Source organism: Leptodactylus fuscus, chromosome 2 (assembly GCF_031893055.1).
Source record: "Leptodactylus fuscus isolate aLepFus1 chromosome 2, aLepFus1.hap2, whole genome shotgun sequence".
NCBI lineage: Eukaryota > Metazoa > Chordata > Amphibia > Anura > Leptodactylidae > Leptodactylus > Leptodactylus fuscus.
The window spans coordinates 129,954,152-129,972,394 of record NC_134266.1 but is presented as its reverse complement, the minus strand read 5'-3'; the positions used below and the strand labels follow the sequence as shown (position 1 = coordinate 129,972,394).

At 42.2% G+C, this 18,243-nt stretch overlaps 1 protein-coding gene across 2 annotated transcripts in view; it reads right to left on the bottom strand.

The window, feature by feature from the left end:
* The window catches only part of LOC142195102 (RH-like protein), a 51,780-nt gene extending 37,124 nt beyond the window's left edge, over window positions 1–14,656 (bottom strand). For both annotated transcript variants that reach the window (XM_075264627.1, XM_075264628.1), the window contains exon 1: window positions 14,498–14,656. In XM_075264627.1, coding sequence (XP_075120728.1) covers window positions 14,498–14,636 — 139 coding nt within the window. In that variant the 5' untranslated portion in view covers window positions 14,637–14,656. The remainder of the gene's footprint in view (window positions 1–14,497) is intronic.
* Between the last annotated feature and the right edge of the window lie 3,587 nt (window positions 14,657–18,243).

The window sequence follows — 18,243 nt, the reverse complement described above, 5'->3', positions numbered from 1 at the left end:
ACTAGATACTACTCAACTACTTGAACTATAATTTGACAATGAACTTGAATTATTATTCCTTGCTTCAGAAGCACACATAGGAACATATTTTTTAGTTTCTACTGAAAAACAGCACTGACTGTAACATTCCAATAGAGAATATGTAGAAAAGTGTTCTTTTCTTTTTTATGTTTTGCATATTTGTCCTCTTTTATTATGCCCACTTGTTGGGCTTACCTTGTGTTAACTACGTGGCGGGTGGGTTATGGCCTACTTGGGGTGGTGTTGTGGCATCTTATGTGTTTATGTATTTGATTGCTTTTATGTGCGCATTGTTGCATTTTATTTTCTATTTGAAATATACCAGTAATCTTCAATACAAAAAGTTCTTTAAAAAAAGAAAAGTGTTCTTTTAGCTTTCAGTTGTACGTTGAATCACATTGAATCCCTTTTGGACCTGTGCTCTATAAACCCCATCACCTGCCAGATCATTCAGACTTGGAGGACCACCAGCCTCTAATGGACCAAGGCTGAATTCTTCACCATACATCTTTCCCCTTGCTTAAGGGTTGTCATCCCATCAACCTCAGTATTAATGATATATTCCTCATACTTGGTAGACTGTTTCCCAAAGTTGGAAAGTGGGGAATGTCAGCAAGGAGTCAATTGTCCTACTTCTGTGAACATACTCACACCTACCCACCCAGAGAACTCGCCAACGGTTCATTTCCTTCTGAGAGTGTAACTGGGGGAAACCACCATGTTTTATCCGTATGGTCCCTCATAGGTAAGGCAACAGGTCTGCTTTAGGCTGGGGAAGGGTTCTCTTGAAGGGCTGTAATTCATCATCACCATCTACAGTGGATATGGCTAACTGTGGCCCATTGTTTTTTTTTCCCATGGCAGTTTTAGTTTACCTAAGGTCACAGTTCTGAAAGTGCCACCTGCTTCAGGCTGTCTTGCTTGTGCCAAAGTGCCTCTTCTTTGCATACATCTATACCAGGGGTGGGCAATTAATTTTCCCATGGGGCCGCATAAGAAATTTAAACTATGCTAGAGGGCTGCGCCACAGCAAATTTAGCTGCACCCACTTCTATGTTGACTCCGCCCATTCCCAATCATCTTTCCATGTGCCCCCACAAAGTATAATCCTCCTACAGTCACCCGTACATTATATGTCCCCACATTATAATGTTCCCTTCCAACTGCCCCACAGTATTAAGCCCCTCTCCTGGTGCCCCAGTTTAAACTTGTGGAAACTAGAGGGGACATGAAGCTGGGACAGCTGGAGGGGGACATTAAACGGTGGGGGTAGTTGGAGGGGGGCAATAAATTGACAGCTGGAGCGGGACATGAAACTGGGGGCAACTAGAGGGGGACATTAAAATCGGGAAGCTGGAAGCAGACATTAAACCGTAGGGGTAGCTGGAGGGTGACATTAAACTGGGGGCAACTAGGGGCGTCTCCCCTCCCAGTCCCCGCCCACACTCTCCTAACCTGGCAGGGAGGGGGCAGCGAGGAGAAGAAGACTGAAGCGGCAGCGAGGCGAAGAGCAGCGGAGCAGCCATCTCTTGAGGTAAGTGGACACCAGGGGGGACTAAGTAGCCAGAGGATTAAAAAAAATCATCTAGCTACTTAGTGATTCACTACACAGCATGGATTCTAACAATTGTTAGATTCCATGCTGTATAGTGAATAGGATTGCTTTTAAAATCCGATCTCCGATTAATAAAAAAAATCCCATTGACTTGCATTGGGATTAGATTTGGGATCAAGATCGGGTTCGAATGAAAAATGATCGGAAATCGGATTTTAAAATCGATCCTGAAAAGTCAATATTGGCTCAACCCCACTTATGAGACACACCACGTCTCCATCTTCCTGCCGGCACTAAGACACGCCCCCTAGACATGCCTCCCTAGTCAAGCAGTGCGGGCCGGACTGAATCAGTCAGAGGGCCGGATATGGCCCGGGGGCCGGGCTTTGCCCAGGTCTGATCTATACTATGATTCTCCTCACTTCATGTGTAGGCACCAACACTTTTCACATGGATCCTCTGGTACTCTGATAAGAGCTGCTCTTGTTGTTGCCACAACTTATTTTTTTCAGGGATAAGATCTTTTGTTCCTTAGACATGGGATGCGATCACTTGCATCCAGATCACAATGGTGGCAATATCATAATCCTGTTCCTGCTGGGGGCACATGTTCTCCCTGGTTCCGAGCATGGGTTGACTGTCCTCCCATACAATTTCCTGGATTGGAGCTTGTCTGTCAAGAAAGTTCTCTGGAGGGCTATCTGGAGGCATCTGTTTTGGGAATCTCTTTCAATAATTGGGTTCCAACTCCCAGTCCATCAGTTCATCCAATTCATGCAATTACATTCATACTCAGGATATCTGGTACTTTGGGGCCCATCACCTACTCCATTTCTGAATATATAATCCTGAATGTTCGGCTAACGGCAGTTCTATTCCGTCTATTTTGGCTCATTTTATCGTAGAGGAGGAGAAAACAAAATACATGGGGAGTAAATGGATTTGAGATTTTGGAAATGAGCTTGAACAGGAATGAATATATGATGAAAATGTACTGTACTGGTATAAAACCCACTAGCGGTGCAGCCTTTTATTAATAGGCCAACAAAATCAACTTTTTTTTTTATCAACTGTAATTTTTATTTGAAGATGTTTTAACATACTAGGAGAACACATTAATTCGGAAAAAGGCATACACAAAATCAACAACAACCATGAAGTCAAAGTTAAGTGCCTTTGATAAATCAAGTACAATAGGGGAGACGAACACAACAAGGGGAAGAAGGGGGGAGGAAAAGAGATCAGAGACCATTCAGTGCACAAGAAGCGTCCAAAGACGAGCACACAGCCTGGCAAAATCAACTTTAGGGCCCCTTCACGCTACTGATATGCTGCCTGATTCTGAACATTAAAACACGGTATAAAGCAGATCCCATTCATTTCAATGGGGAGCCAGCATACGAGCGCTCCCCATTGAAATGAATGGGCTGCTTTTTACTCTACGAGCGCTCCCATTGAAGTGAATGGGAAGCACTCACGTGTACGGCTCGGACTTCACACGGCGAGCCGTACATGTGAGCGCTTCCCATTCACGTCAATTGGGAGCGCTTGTAGAGTAAAAAGCAGCCCATTCATTTCAATGGGGAGTGCTCGCATGCCGGCTCCCCATTGAAATAAATGGGATCTGCTTTATACGCGCTGATTCTGACCGTGTTTTATCAGTAGTGTGAAGGGGCCCTTAATTATGTTTAACTCCTACTCGCTGCAGCCACTTTTAATTTTTGCTTTTTTATTCCCCACCTTGCAAAAGCCATAAATTTGCAATTTTCCATTCAAAGAGCCATGTGTGAGCTGATGATTTTGCAGCTCAAATTGTACTTCATAATGAAAGGGAAAAGTATGTAATTATGTCATATGGCTGTTATGAATCGAACAGCAATGTAAACGAGTGAAGAGGTCATGTTCCTCACAGAAGTGCCACAGCCTCTTCGCACCTTCCCACAGCTGATCAAAGGTCCCTAGGTGTCTAAGGGGACAATCACACGGAGTAAACTGGTGCTGATTCTGCCATGAGAACTCGCGGCAGATTCACCGCTGATAAAAAAAGACTCCCATTGACTTCAATGGGTTCTGTTTTCTAGAACCTGAAGAGGCCGCCTCAGGTTCTGGACCAAAAACCGGGTAGCCGCGGCTGAAAGCCGGTGCACCACGCCATGGAGGCTCATTGTACTTCACACATTGATCTGGCATGATGAAAGTCATTAGACCGAAATGTCCCTGCTTAACATTGGATCAATTTAATTTATAACTAAATACTGTTTTTTCCATGGCGCGTCAAACTGACGCTAGGTTCACACCTGCGTTCATCTGTCCGTTCTGAGCTTTCCGTCTTCTGCATGCCAGAAGTCGGAAAGCTCAGACCGGATCCGGCCGTGAGCGGCGGTGAGCGTTTTAGGCTCTCCACCGCGAAACCGGATTTTTTAATCTGGACACAAAGTACTGCATGTCCGACTCTGTGTCCGGATTATAAAACCCGGTTTCGCGGCGGAGAGCCTAAAACGCTCACCGCCGCTCACGGCCGGACAGCTTTCTCACCCATTCAAATGAATGGGTGAGAAAGACTCCTGCATGTTTCCGTCTCCTGCTCTGTTTTAGACAGGAAACGGAAACCTGCAGAACGGAGAGGACAACGCAGATGTGAACGAGCCCTAAGTTAACTTCACAATAAATGTATTTGTTTATTCATCACTGAATCAAGAGTGTGCAGCAGATAATTTCTTTTTTGGATACTTACAGGGTCGGTGGACCCATTGTCTGCTTGCACCTCAATCCAACATATGAGTTTGTGGTTCCACTGCTTTCTTACATTAGGCCCAATGAATGGGCCTAGTCCGGAGGAAGGAATGTCTTCAGGCCGAATTGTGAGGCGACTCGGCCTGAAGAATGAGCATCTTGCTTCTTTTTTCCAGGAGCTGGAAGAAACGGCTCCCGGAAAATCTCCTGAACAGCTCCATTGATTTCAATGGGCGCTGTCTTTTTGGTCAGGATTTTGAGGCGGATACCAAAAAACCCTGTGTAAAATTACCCTAAGGTACACATTTATTGGTCCAGAACCTGAGGAGACCTCCGCCTCAGGTTCCGGACCACAAAATTCCATGTGAACTTACTGACATGCTTTTGTTGGACGGCATACGAGATTGTTTGTTGTTGCCAGTACATGGAACCTCATCTTCTTTGGTGGTATGTTTTTAGTATGACAGCCAGGAGCTTGTCTGACACCCAGGCTTGTCTCCTATTCATTTATATTACATGCTGCTTCTTTTTTTTGAGTACATGAAGTACAAAAAAAGGAAAACACACACATCAAGTGTATGAAAATGCCTCATCTAAAAACTTATACAAATATTTTTCCCATATGGTGAATGCCTTAGTAGGGAAAAAAAATCAAATGCGCCAAATGGACATTCATTCGCAGTTTTGTCTCCCATAAAATTTTGGATAATGAGCCATCAAAGCAATAGGCATCCTCAAAATGGTATAACTCTGGTCCCATAAAACAAGATGCCCTATGTATTCCCGTACACAGAAATATATTAAAAAAAACTTAGTTGTCAGAATATGACAATTCCAAGAAAACTTATTTTTTTTTAAACTTTGGATTTTTTTTAAGGCGTTAAAAAAAATAAAAAATTATATATATATATATATATATATATATATATATATATATATATATATATATGACACACCTTCTTATTCAAAGAGTTTTCTGTATTTTCATGACTATGAAAATTGTACATTCACACTGAAGGCATCAAAACTATGAATTATCACATGTGGAATTGTATACTTAACAAAAAAGTGTGAAACAACTGAAAATCTGTCTTATATTCTAGGTTCTTCAAAGTAGCCACCTTTTGCTTTGATTCCTGCTTTGCACACTCTTGGCATTCTCTTAATGAGCTTCAAGAGGTAGTCATCTGAAATGGTCATCCAACAGCCTTTGAAGGAGTTCCCAGAGATGCTTAGCACTTGTTGGCCCTTTTGCCTTTGCGGTCCAGCTCACCTCAAACCATCTCAATTGGGTTCAGGTCTGGTGACTGTAGAGATCAGGTCATCTGGTGTAGCACCCCATCACTCTCCTTCTTGGTCAAATAGCCCTTACACAGCCTGGAGGTGTGTTTGGGGTCATTGTCCTGTGGAAAAATAAATGATGGTCCAACTAAACGCAAACCGATGGAATAGCATGCCGCTGCAAGATGCTGTGGTAGCCGTGCTGGTTCAGTATGCCTTCAATTTTGAATAAATCCCCAACAGTGTCACCAGCAAAGCACCCCCATACCATCACACCTCCTCCTCCATGCTTCACGGTGGGAACCAGGCATGTAGAGTCCATCCGTTCACCTTTTCTGCGTCGCACAAAGATACGGTGGTTGGAACCAAAGATCTCAAATTTGGACTCATCAGACCAAAACACAGATTTCCACTGGTTTAATGTCCATTCCTTGTGTTCTTTAGCCCAAACAAATCTCTTCTGCTTGTTGCCTGTTCTTAGCAGTGGTTTTCTAGCAGCTATTTTACCATGAAGGCCTGCTGCACAAAGTCTCTTCTTAACAGTTGTTGTAGAGATGTGTCTGCTGCTAGAATTCTGTGTGGCATTGAGCTGGTCTCTAATCTGAGCTGCTGTTAATCTGCGATTTCTGAGGCTAGTGACTCGGATGAACTTATCCTCCTTGGCAGAGGTGACTCTTGGTCTTCCTTTCCTGGGGCGGTCCTCATGTGAGCTAGTTTCTTTGTAGCGCTTCTTGGTTTTGCAACTGCACTTGGGACGCTTTAAAAGTTTTCACAATTTTTCGGACTGACTGACCTTCATTTCTTAAAGTAATGATGATCACTCGTTTTTCTTTACATAGCTGCTTTTTTCTTACCATAAAACAAATTCTAACAGTCTGTTCAGTAGGTCTATCAGCTGTGTGTCCACCTGACTTCTGCACAACACAACTGATGGTCCCAACCTCGTTTATAAGGCAAGAAATCCCACTTATTAAACCTGACAGGTGTGAGAGAGTGAAGGGTGTGGTCTGGGAAGGTATGTCCCAGCCAGGCAGCTAAAGGGTGTTTGGTAAAAACTCACACCAGGGAGGTCAGCTGACTAATCAGGCCCTAATAACAGTCTGAGTGTGAAGACTAGCAGTGTGGCACCTCACTGAAAGAGTTGAACTGTCCAGACAGAACCTCTAAAGCAGGTACTGTGCCACCCGTTGTTATTGCCAAGGTGGGAGACTGGTAGCCAGTCTCCTGTATAGTCATGGAAAAGTTTCCTTACGTTTAAGTTAGTTTTCTCAGCTGAGAAGGATTTTGTTTTGTTTATCCTGTGGCTTTGCAAAAACAGTATATGCGTTACATGTGAATAAAGCCTGAACCTGTGTGCAATCAATTACACTTTGTAGGTACAATACCCAATATCTACCATTGATTTTATGTATATGAATGCCATACAAACAAAACTCAATTGCATTTTGTAATAATTTCAACCTGTTCTGAATGTTTTCCCAGCTTCATAATGGTGCCATTGTGAAATAGGTACTATTCCGTTATCGGGCCAGCAGCAGCGCATTTCAGCACCAGCTTTCGGGACAGCAGTTCAGTTCAGCAGCGGGAATTACAATGACATCCGAGGACTGCTGGCCCGATGCTTGTGCCCAGTAGCCAGTACATCAATGACCCCCCCTCCATCTCCTCCTCCTTCCAGTGCTGCCCCCCAGCTCTCCTTACATCTACCCCGTACCCTCTCCCCGCCACATGACTAAGCCGATGCTGGCCCGATGATAGAGGCCGTGCTTGTGTGTAGTAGGCAGTACATCGATCGATGCCCTCATCCTCCTCTTCCTTCCAGTGCTGCCCCCCAGCTCTTCTTACATCTGCCCCGTACCCTCTCCCTGTAATAGGCCTCACCGTAAATCTTGAGCAATGAATGCTACTAGATAGCCGCCGGAAGCTGCAGAAAGTTTGTCCCTCCGGCTCGCTGTAGCTCACCGTTCCTATAGTCGGCGTGTTTCTTGTCAGGGCCTGGATTGAGCCCCGGTGTCTTTCCTTTCGGTCTCGGTACTAGCGCTGAGGTGAGGCCTAGTCGTGTGGCGGGGAGAGGGTACGGGGAAGATGTAAGGAGAGCTGGGGGGCAGCACTGGCAGGAGGAGAAGGATGGGGGAGGGGGGTCATCGATGTACTGGTTACTGGGCACAAGCATCGGGCCAGCAGTCCTCGGATGTCATTGTAATTCCCGCTGCTGAACTGCTGTCCCGAAAGCTGCTGCTGAACTGCGCTGCTGCTGGCCCGATAACGGAATAGTACCGTGAAATATACTTAGTCCTGCAAAAAATAAGCCATGATATGGCTCTGTGAAGAAAAAATGCTAACTTTATAAATTATTGGAAGGTGGGGACTAAAAAATGAAAATACTAAAATTAAAAATGGCTGCGACAGGAAGGATTAAATATGTATTAATAAACTTGATTTTGGCCAGTTTTTTTTTTTTTTTTACTGAATATTAAATGCTGTCTGTGCTTTTACAGAATTACAAAATCTATTTACTTCTACAGTTGGGCTACGACTTAAATAAAAATCATGATTAATTAACCATTTTATCTCAATTACGAGAAATGAACTGCTATTTTTGTTTCCTTTGTTAGGCCAGGGGCCCCATGTGGCATAAACGCCGCAATTTGCCTGTGGTGGAAACGCTGTGGGAAAAATCACAGCATTTTACAGTCAGGGCAAAGTGGATGGGATTCTAGCAAATACCATGCCCACTTCATGGTAAAAACCGCGTTGTGGACACGCAGCATGTCAATTATACCTATGGAAACGCCGGCAGTTTCCCCATAGGTATAACTGAAACAGAAAGTCCACAGAGCAAACCTCTGCAAACTTTCTGTCTAAAGCGCTGCGGTAAGAACTGTGATGCGTTGTCTCGGCTGTTTTTCCCCCTTTTTTTGCTGCGGGACGTCACATTAGGCCTTAGCATTATAATAAACCATGAAAATCTTATTTTAGAATAACCACACAAGAGTAAACAAAACTTTTTATTTTGTCCTACAAAGCTGGAGAAAATCCATTTACCTGGAACTCTAGTGTGGTTCCCAGCAATTCCAATAGGGTGTTATGTAATCCAAATCAGAAAACAAATATTGCAGCATCCACCTCTTTATAACGTTGCTACTGCACAATGTACCTGTTCTAGTCACATTAATTCCTCAGGATGCGATTTTTTTTTTCACTTCTCAGTAAGTGATACACCAAATCATTTCAGCTATATCTCATTACTGGCTGTAGAGCAGCAGAAAAACCGCGTCCACCAATTAACTGGTGTTTCAATTACTAAGAAGTGAAAGTATCGGAGGCCTGAAGACTGAATGCAGCTGTAGCCGTATAAAGTACACCAGATGGCAGCAGCCTTACATTCCTCTTTACTGATACAGATACTTTAAAATTCAAAGCATTGGGTTGAATAGCATAAAAAATTATGACTGGCCGTCTTTTCACATTATCCATGAGCCAAGATGAAGCATGAATAATTTTGTCATGTCTTTTCTTATGCTACTTAGACCAATGCATGGGCTTTTAAAGCATTTATGTCGATAAAGGAGACAGTTATAAAATGGTGAATCCTGCAACATTTCTTTTCTATTTTAGATTTTTATTTTAACCTGTATAGTATATCATTTCTGTACTCCAAAAGTAACTACATTAGGAAGTTCCTTCGACCTTTTTTTTAGTTACTGAATGTATTGTAAATGCTATGCTCTTGTTCTGCAACTTGAAAATGTTTGGATTTGACATCGTAATTATTATAACATCAAAAGAGTTATGCCCGGTTCACATTAGCGTTTGGCTTCCGTCCGGAATGAGTCCGCAGGAGCACCCCTCGAACGGAATACCAACTCAACTGCAAGCGCTGTGCAATTAAGAACATGGACCCTCTAGACTATAATGGGGTCCGTGTGCTTGCCACGCACTGCCCGCACGAGATTATAGTCTATGGGTTCCATGTGCTTAACTGCACAGCGCTTGCAGTTGTGTTGGTATTCCGTTCGGGGGGTGCTCCTGCGAACTCATTCCGGATGGAAGCCAAACACTAATGTGAACCGGGTATAACTCTTTTGATGTTATAATAATTACGATGTCAAATCCCATTTTTGGACTTTTGTGTAAAATGATCAATGATTTGACTTTTTTTTCACTCTCTTTTGTGTTTTTTCATTGCAAGCAAAATAAATGAAAATATTAATACCAAAGAGTTTGTGCTTGCAATCATTTTCTGGAAGAAAATGAGTGTTATCTGACAGAATTGCAGGGGTGCCAATACTTTTGGTCAACACTGTATAGCAGAAACAAATGTCAATCTCGATTGTGTTTTTAACTGATGACCTCTGGATTAATATAGAAAAAATGCTATGATGCTATATTGGTGTTTTATGACAATTTCTTCTTTCATATAACATCAAAACACTTTTCTATGTTTTATAATGGCCTGATATAACTGTTTAGAGATCCCCTCAAAGTGTTTGTTATTTGTAAAAAAAAACTTCCTCTGGGTCTCTGATTATTATACTCTGGGGTTTGAGGAGACCCCAGAGTATAATCATAGGACCAGCTCTAGGGGGGAGGGGGTTAAACACTTTTTTTTTTTTACTTTTCCATTTTTTCTTTTTGTCCCTAAAGGGGATTGATCGCTACTTCAATAGGTATACGCTGCAATACAATTGTATTGCAGTGTATAGGAGGCTGTCAGCTCATTCAGACGCATAGGCTGACAGTCTCCATTCAGGGCAGGATAAACCAAGTATGCGGAGAAACAGTGATGGGGAAGATCTGAGGTCACTGGCAAATAGGAGCAGCTGCACCCCAATATATAATAAAACCCCTGAGATGCCGCAGTGACCAAAACATAGAATACAGGTGACTAGAGATGAGCGAGTAGTATTCGATCAAGTAGGTATTCGATCTAATACTACGGTATTCGAAATATTCGCACTCGATCGAATACTACTAGCTATTCGCAGTAAATATTCGATTCAGAGCCAGCGTTGATTGGCCGAATGCTATACAGTGTATAGCATTCGGCCAATCAACGCTAGTTCTGCAGCAGGCTCGTCCTTGCTAGTCAGGAGAGCTGGCAGCTTGCTGTTACGGGGGAGCTGACTTTTTCTCATAGTAATGAATTGACCAACATTGATTGTCCAGTGTACAGCATTCGGGCAATCAATGCTGGTTCTGCTGGAGGCTCGTCTGTGGGGAGGCAGAGTCTAAGATCAGACCACAGCAGTCTCCATTGTGGTCCGATTTTAGACTCCGCCTCCTCACAGACGAGCCTCCGGCAGAACCAGCGTTGATTGGCCAAATGCTGTACACTGGCCAATCAACGCTGGTCAATGCATTCCTATGACAAAAAAAGTCAGCTGCTTCGAAACAGCAAGCTGCCAGCTCTCCCGACTAGCAAAGACGAGCCTCGTCTTTGCTAGTCGGGAGAGCTGGCAGCTTACGGTTACAAGGGAGCTGACTTTTTATCAGCGCAACTGCAAGTGCTGTGCAGTTAAAGCGCACGGACCCCATAGACTATAATGGGGTCCTTGCGCTTTAACTGCACAGCGCTCCTCCTAAACACTCTCCTCCTGCTACTCGTGGACTTGGTGATTCTCCTTTAGTCGAAAAGTGGTTTCCCCTGAAACAAGCATTTTTTCCCATAGACTATAATGGGATTCGATATTCGATCGAGTAGACGAATATTGAGGCTCTACTAGAAATGAATCTCGAATATTTCACTGTTCGCTCATCTCTACAGGTAACATCTTATTATGGCTGCAGAGTAAAACTTGTTTGATAAACGGCATCTCAGGGGTAAACACACCCACGATCGGAGCTCAGCTCCGACAGGGGATGTTAGAGGACAGTCTCAGCTGTTTCAAGGAGCATTCACATGGAGGAGGTTGGCGCTGATTCTTGCGTGATAACTTGCGTCAGAATCCACGTGGAAAACGGAACCCATTGAGTTATCGCACCAGAATCAGTGCCAACTTCCTCCGTGTGAATGCCCCCTCACAGTATCTGTGTGTGCACCATGCTTCTACCGTGGTTTGTAGGAAGTGTTTCCCGGCAGCACCATACAATTAGGGCAGATGTCAGGAAGGGGTTAAAGGAGTTGTCCCATAGCAAGGATCCTATCTATACTGCTAGTTTATGTGGATTTAAGACTTTTTCGAAATACATTGCTTTATCAAAACTGCTTTGTTTGGCCTCTAATTCACTTCATTGTTTACATGTGTTTCTATGACAACGGGCCCTGGACCACGAGCTTATCTGCTCAGTCACTTAGTGATGTAGCTGCCTGGTCTCAGGAGGGGAGGGAGCAGCTCTGAGCTGTGTATGTCTGACAAGCAAGGGAGCTCCTCAGATAAGGGAGGGGGGAGACCTCCGAGATTATCTCCTGCTCTTCCACTTATGAGACGGTTTTATTGAATTTGGCTGATAAGGGCTGAGATAAGCCTCTGTATGTAATGCAAACTGACTCAAATCCAGCTCTGCTATATCAGCATCTACTTCAGCCTCATACTGTGGTAATGCATTTACAACCAATCCCTCATTACTGACTGCAAACATAGCAGATAGCAGAGCAAGTGAAACCCCACCCACCAATGTGCTGAGAAAACCAGGAAGTGAAGTGAGCACAGGGCCTGCAGGCTGCAGAACAAGAGTTATGGGAATACCTCTTTAATGCGATTTGCCACAAATGAATTCAGATTGAATCGTTACTTAAATTTGGCAAATGAGCGCTGTATACACAGCTATGGGCGCCGCAACGATGTGGCGCCCCTCTGACCCAGCTGTCACATAATCCAATGGCATGAGAGTCTGTTAGCTCAGACAATCATGGTCAGGAGGCTGTATTCCTCCTGCAACTGGGGCTGTATGTATCAGCCCCAGTTACAGGGGAAATCAGCTTCCACCACAAAAATAAAAAAAATTGTGATCAGATGTCCCCAAAGGTCTATAATGACATTATGGGGGACACAATGTAAAAAAAGTTAATAACAAAAGGAAAGAAAAAGTAGAAAAGTAAAAAATGAAAATCAAAGTAAAATAAATTTAAAAATAAATAAAATAATATGCCAATAAAGTGGCCTTATCACAGCATCTAGCCCCACCCCGAACAACACCATAAAAAATAAAAATTAGGGTCCATTCACACGGAGTAAACGCATGCTCATTTTGGTGTGTATTTTTACATGTGTAAAAATAGGCGAGGCGTTTTTTGATGTGTTTTTTGAAGCGGTTTTTGTTGCGTTTTCTGTTATTTTACACATGTTAAAAAAATGCGCCAGAAAACGCAACAAAAAACACAACAAAACTCTGTAGCGCCAAAAAACGGGTCGTCTTTTTTTTACACGTGTAAAAATACACAACAAAATTAGCGCACGTTTACACCGTGTGAATGGACCCTTACCATAATGGAGAGGAATAAATATTTTAGGCTGAGGCCCTACTTTGCAGAAGCACAGTTTTTCTTTGTTGCAGATTTAGCTGTGTTTTTTTAATCCAAAATTAGGAGTGGATTAAGCAGAAGACAGAAACATAAGTACTTTCTAGATATGTCCCATTACTTTTGTTGCCATTCTTGGTTTTGGCTTAAAAAAACGCAGCAAAATCTGCAACAAAAAAAGTTGCATTTCTGAAATGTGGGGCCTCAGCCTTAAGGTCCATTCACACAGAGGAAAATGGTGAGGAATTTGGTGTGGAATTTCAGCGCTGAATAAAAAGCCTCTCATTGCTAGCAGAAAAAGGAATCCATTGAAGTCAATGGAAGGCTTTTTTTCAGCACTGAAATTCCACACCAAATTCCTCACCATTTTCCTCCATGTGAATAGATCCTTAGGGTATGTTTACAGGGTAGAAAAGGTGGCAGAAACAAGCATCGGCATCCTGCTGCGGCATCCTGCTCCTAATGAGGCCCAAATGAATGGGCTTAATCAGAAGGGAGTCTCTCAGCGGGGATGACGTGGCTGTCTCAGTCGTGGAATCTGTGTAAAGAAGGGGCATCTTGCTTCTTTTTCCCGTTAGCAGAAAAAACGCTAGAGGGGAAAGAAAAGTGAGCAGCTCCCATTCAAATGAATAGGAGCTTTTTTGCAGGCGGATTTTGAGGCGGATTCCACGTCAAAATCCACCTGCAAAAAACTTTGTGTGAACTAGCCCATATAAAGTGTTTTAGTATCACTTTGTGCTATTAATTTTAAAAAAATGAAAAGTGAAAAACAAACAAATTTTCCCTCCTCTTCCTGAATATAATCTGCAAAAATAAAAGCAACATAAAAATAAAGCCCAATGTGTCACCATAAAAAAGACACAAAAATTAGTTGAATAACACAAATGATAAAATATTACAACCCTCAAAACCGCACATGCAAAAAAAAAACCAAAATAGGTCTGGTCCTGGACCAGAAATTGGTACTGAAGTGGTTAAGGTGCTGAAGTTTATTCATGTCACAAATGCTACCAGAAAATCAAAAGTTGTTTAAAAATGTGTTCATGCATTAAGCACAAAATGTACTCTTGCAATAAAGCTTATATATGGTACATCCACACAACTACTAATACACCTTATATTTGTATATAACACAAGTATATTAAGAACTTTTAACACATTTAGTACTCAAATAAAAAGACCTTCTACCTCATGTACATTATATGATGACTATAATGACTGGCACATTGGCGAGCAAGATATACAGTATGTGCTGTGTCTGTTGTATATTCAAATGTAACATTATACAGCTAAATTACTCAACATTAGTTCACATTTGAAATATATTGCTATAAAAGTCTCGAATAAAAGTATATAGATGGAATGGTGAGAATTAAACTAGTTGTGGGTTAAGATGTAAATAAGCTGACAAGTGATCAGCTACATATGTAAATACATATTCTTACCTGCATAATCGCTCAAGTTTTTTTGTATTTTGTAGCCTTTTGGAAAAAATACCATAACAACAATTATAAAAGCTGACTCTATCAGAAAAAGTAACCATGGCAGACGTCCTCTCAAGCTGGAAGCGTATCTTGGTGCCATTTTAGATGTCAAGGGAATAAAACCGGGTCGTTTTCTTCAGCCTAAGTAAGTACACAAGTGAAGGATGACGCTGATGGGTGTTAACCAAATAGCGACATGATGTCTTATCTTTTGCAAGCTGGGGAACTATCTGGGTGTCATACTGTGTCAGCAACTTACATTTAACAACATCTTGGGAGGAAAGATCAGTTCATGAATTGCCATGTTTATCTATTAAGTGATTCTATTAGGAAGTCTGTATTTATCGCATTAATTAGTTCTCAAAATGTCATCAATAAGTTAATATAGGCTAGCTCACACCTAGAAATTTTCTTTGAAAATGACTGAAAGAGGTTTTCCCAAGAATTAAGCCTAAATCTATCCACTGATCATCACAATGGGTGTCCTGTGTCCCCCTTTCAAATGGTGTAGGGGTTATCCTGCTTCCAAATTTTTTTGCAAATCCATCAAAGCAGTGCTAAATACTCACTGTTGCCTTTGTTTGGCTTTCTTCTACTAGCAGCTTCTTGTATCACTGTTAATTACATGCAGCGAATCCATGGACAGACTACAACTTCCATGATTTCAAGAGTCACTGTCTGTATACACCTCCCTTCTCCACTCTCCTCTGCAGTGAAATCACAGGTAATAAATAAGGGGGCGTTCACACTACCGTATGTATCCGACAGGTAGTGTCTGCTCCTAGTGTCCGTTCAAAATCTCGCATGGACATTAGGAGCGGACACTAGCTGTGTCCGTGACACCTGTCATTTATTTAAATGGAGATCGGGTGCGTTCTTTTGCACTCCGTGCCTGTCCTTCACTGTCCGCTTGTAAAGATGTCTGACTTTTCAAGTGGACAGAAAAACCCGACATGATCGTCATTTAAATAAATGACAGGTGTCACGGACACAGCTAGTGTTTGCTGCTAATGTCTGCGCGAGATTTTGAACGGACACTAGGAGCGGACACTACCTGTCGGACACAGACGGTAGTGTGAACGCCCCCTAAGTGCCACATCTGAGGTCACATACTGCTGTGATGTTTCATTTGCAAGCTCACTCCCCCCCCCCCACCTCATGTGAGCAGCAAACACAGAAAGTGAGAGGATTCAAATGAATCATGGGAAATGTAGTTTATGCACAGATTCATTGCATGTACAGTGTTGGCCAAAAGTATTGGCACCCCTGCAATTCTGTCAGATAATACTCATTTTCTTCCAGAAAATGATTGCAATCACAAACTCTTTGGTATTAATATCTTCATTTATTTTGCTTGCAATGAAAAAACACAAAAGAGAGTGAAAAAAAAAGTCAAATCATTGTTCATTTTACACAAAACTCCAAAATTGGGCCGGACAAAAGATCTCTCCACAGGTGTTCTATGGGATTCAGGTCTGGACTCATTGCTGCCACTTTAGAAGTCTCCAGTGCTTTCTCTCAAACCATTTTCTAGTGCTTTTTGAAGTGTGTTTTGGGTCATTGTCCTGCTGGAAGACCCATGACCTCTGAGGGAGACCCAGCTTTCTCACACTGGGCCCTACAATATGCTGCAAAATTTGTTGGTAGTCTTCAGACTTCATAATGCCATGCATCAAGCAGTCCAGTGCCAGAGGCAGCAAAGCAACCCCAAAACATCAGGGAACCTCCACCATATTTGACTGTAGGGACCGTGTTCTTTTCTTTTGAAGGCCTTTTTCTTTTCCCTGTAAACTCTATGTTGATGACTTTTCCCAAAAAGCTCTACTTTTGTCTCATCTGACCAGAGAACATTCTTCCAAAACGTTTTTGGCTTTCTCAGGTAAGTTTTGGTAAACTCCAGCCTGGCTTTTTTATGTCTCTGGGTAAGAAGTGGGGTCTTCCTGGTTATCCTACCATACAGTCCTTTCTCATTCAGATGCCGACGGATAGTACGGGTTGACACTGTTGTACCCTCGGACTGCAGGGCAGCTTGAACTTGTTTGGATGTTAGTTGAGGTTCTTTATCCACCATCCGCACAATCTTGCGTTGAAATCTCTCAATTTTTCTTTTCCGTCCACATCTAGGGAGGTTAGCCACAGTGCCATGGGCTTTAAACTTCTTGATGACACTGTGCACGGTAGACACAGGAACATTCAGGTCTTTGGAGATGGACTTGTAGCCTTGAGATTGCTCATGCTTCCTCACAATTTTGCTTCTCAAGTGCTCAGACAGTTCTTTGGTCTTCTTTCTTTTCTCCATGCTCAATGTGGTACACACAAGGACACAGGACAGAGGTTAAGTCAACTTTAATCCATTTCAACTGACTACAAGTGTGATTTAGTTATTGCCACCACCTGTTAGGTGCCTCAGGTAAGTAACAGGTGCTGTTAATTACACAAATTAGAGAAGCATCACATGATTTTTCAAACAGTGCCAATACTTTTGTCCACCCCCTTTTTATGTTTGGTATGGAATTATATCCAATTTGGCTTTTTGACAATTCTTTTTGTGGTTTTTGGACAAATTAAATGAAGACAATAATACCAAAGAATTTGCGATTGCAATAATTTTCTGGAAGAAAATGAGTATTATCTGACAGAATTGAAGGGGTGCCAATACTTTTGGCCAACACTGTACATAAAAGTGATACAAGGAGCATGAGTATTTAGCACTGCCATGGATGTATTTGCAGATAATTTTTAGAAGATGGATAACCCTTTTGAGCATGTGTTCTACCGCTCCATTAATTTCTAGGTCAAAGAGTAAACTACTGACAGGCATATACTATAGGTCTAAAAATCTAAGTTAAAAAATATTTAACAAAATAAAACTGGAGACAAGGGACACATGGTGGCTCAATGGTTAGCACTGCAGCCTTACCGTGCTGGAGTTCTAGGTTTGAATCTTGCCAAGGGCAAAAAACCATCTGCAAGGAGTTTGCAGCTTCTCCCCGTGTTTGCGTGGTTTTCCATCCCATAGTTGAAAGACATACTGATAGGGGAAAAAATATACATTGTGAGCCCTATATGGGGCTCACAATCGACATTAACAAAATAAATAAATAAAACTGGAGACATGAACAGGATATATTCTTTGATGCAATGTATGTATCTAATTTAATTGCCTATAAAAATAATAAAAAATTATTTGAAAGAAAACAAACAAGATTTTAAAATACCCTCCCTATCCTTAGATTAGACATAAAAATAAATAATTAAAACAGTTATCCGGTTTCTGTCTGGTTTCCTCAGGATAGGCCATAAATATTTAATCTGGGGGGGATCTATACCAATGCCGTGTCAGCGAGGGAGAGCAGAATTTTTCACTCACCATACAAACTGTACCGCAGCACTGCCCCATGGAGGTCTATGCAGTACCTCCACTTGCCAGTTTGTATGGCAAGTGACAAGCGCAGCTACTGCAGTGATCCAACACCTGGGATACACCATCAATATTAGAAACTGGATAACCCTTTTAACCCTTTATCACCCACGTATTGATATGTCCAGACAGGGTGACACAATAGTAGAAGAGGACGTATGTGGTATGAAGATGATCTAGGATTCATTTTAAAGATGAGAATCTCATCTTTAAAATGATACCAAGATCATCATGATAGCCCTTACAGATCTGGAGCAATTTGCTGGTGAAAATGTTGTACAGAGGA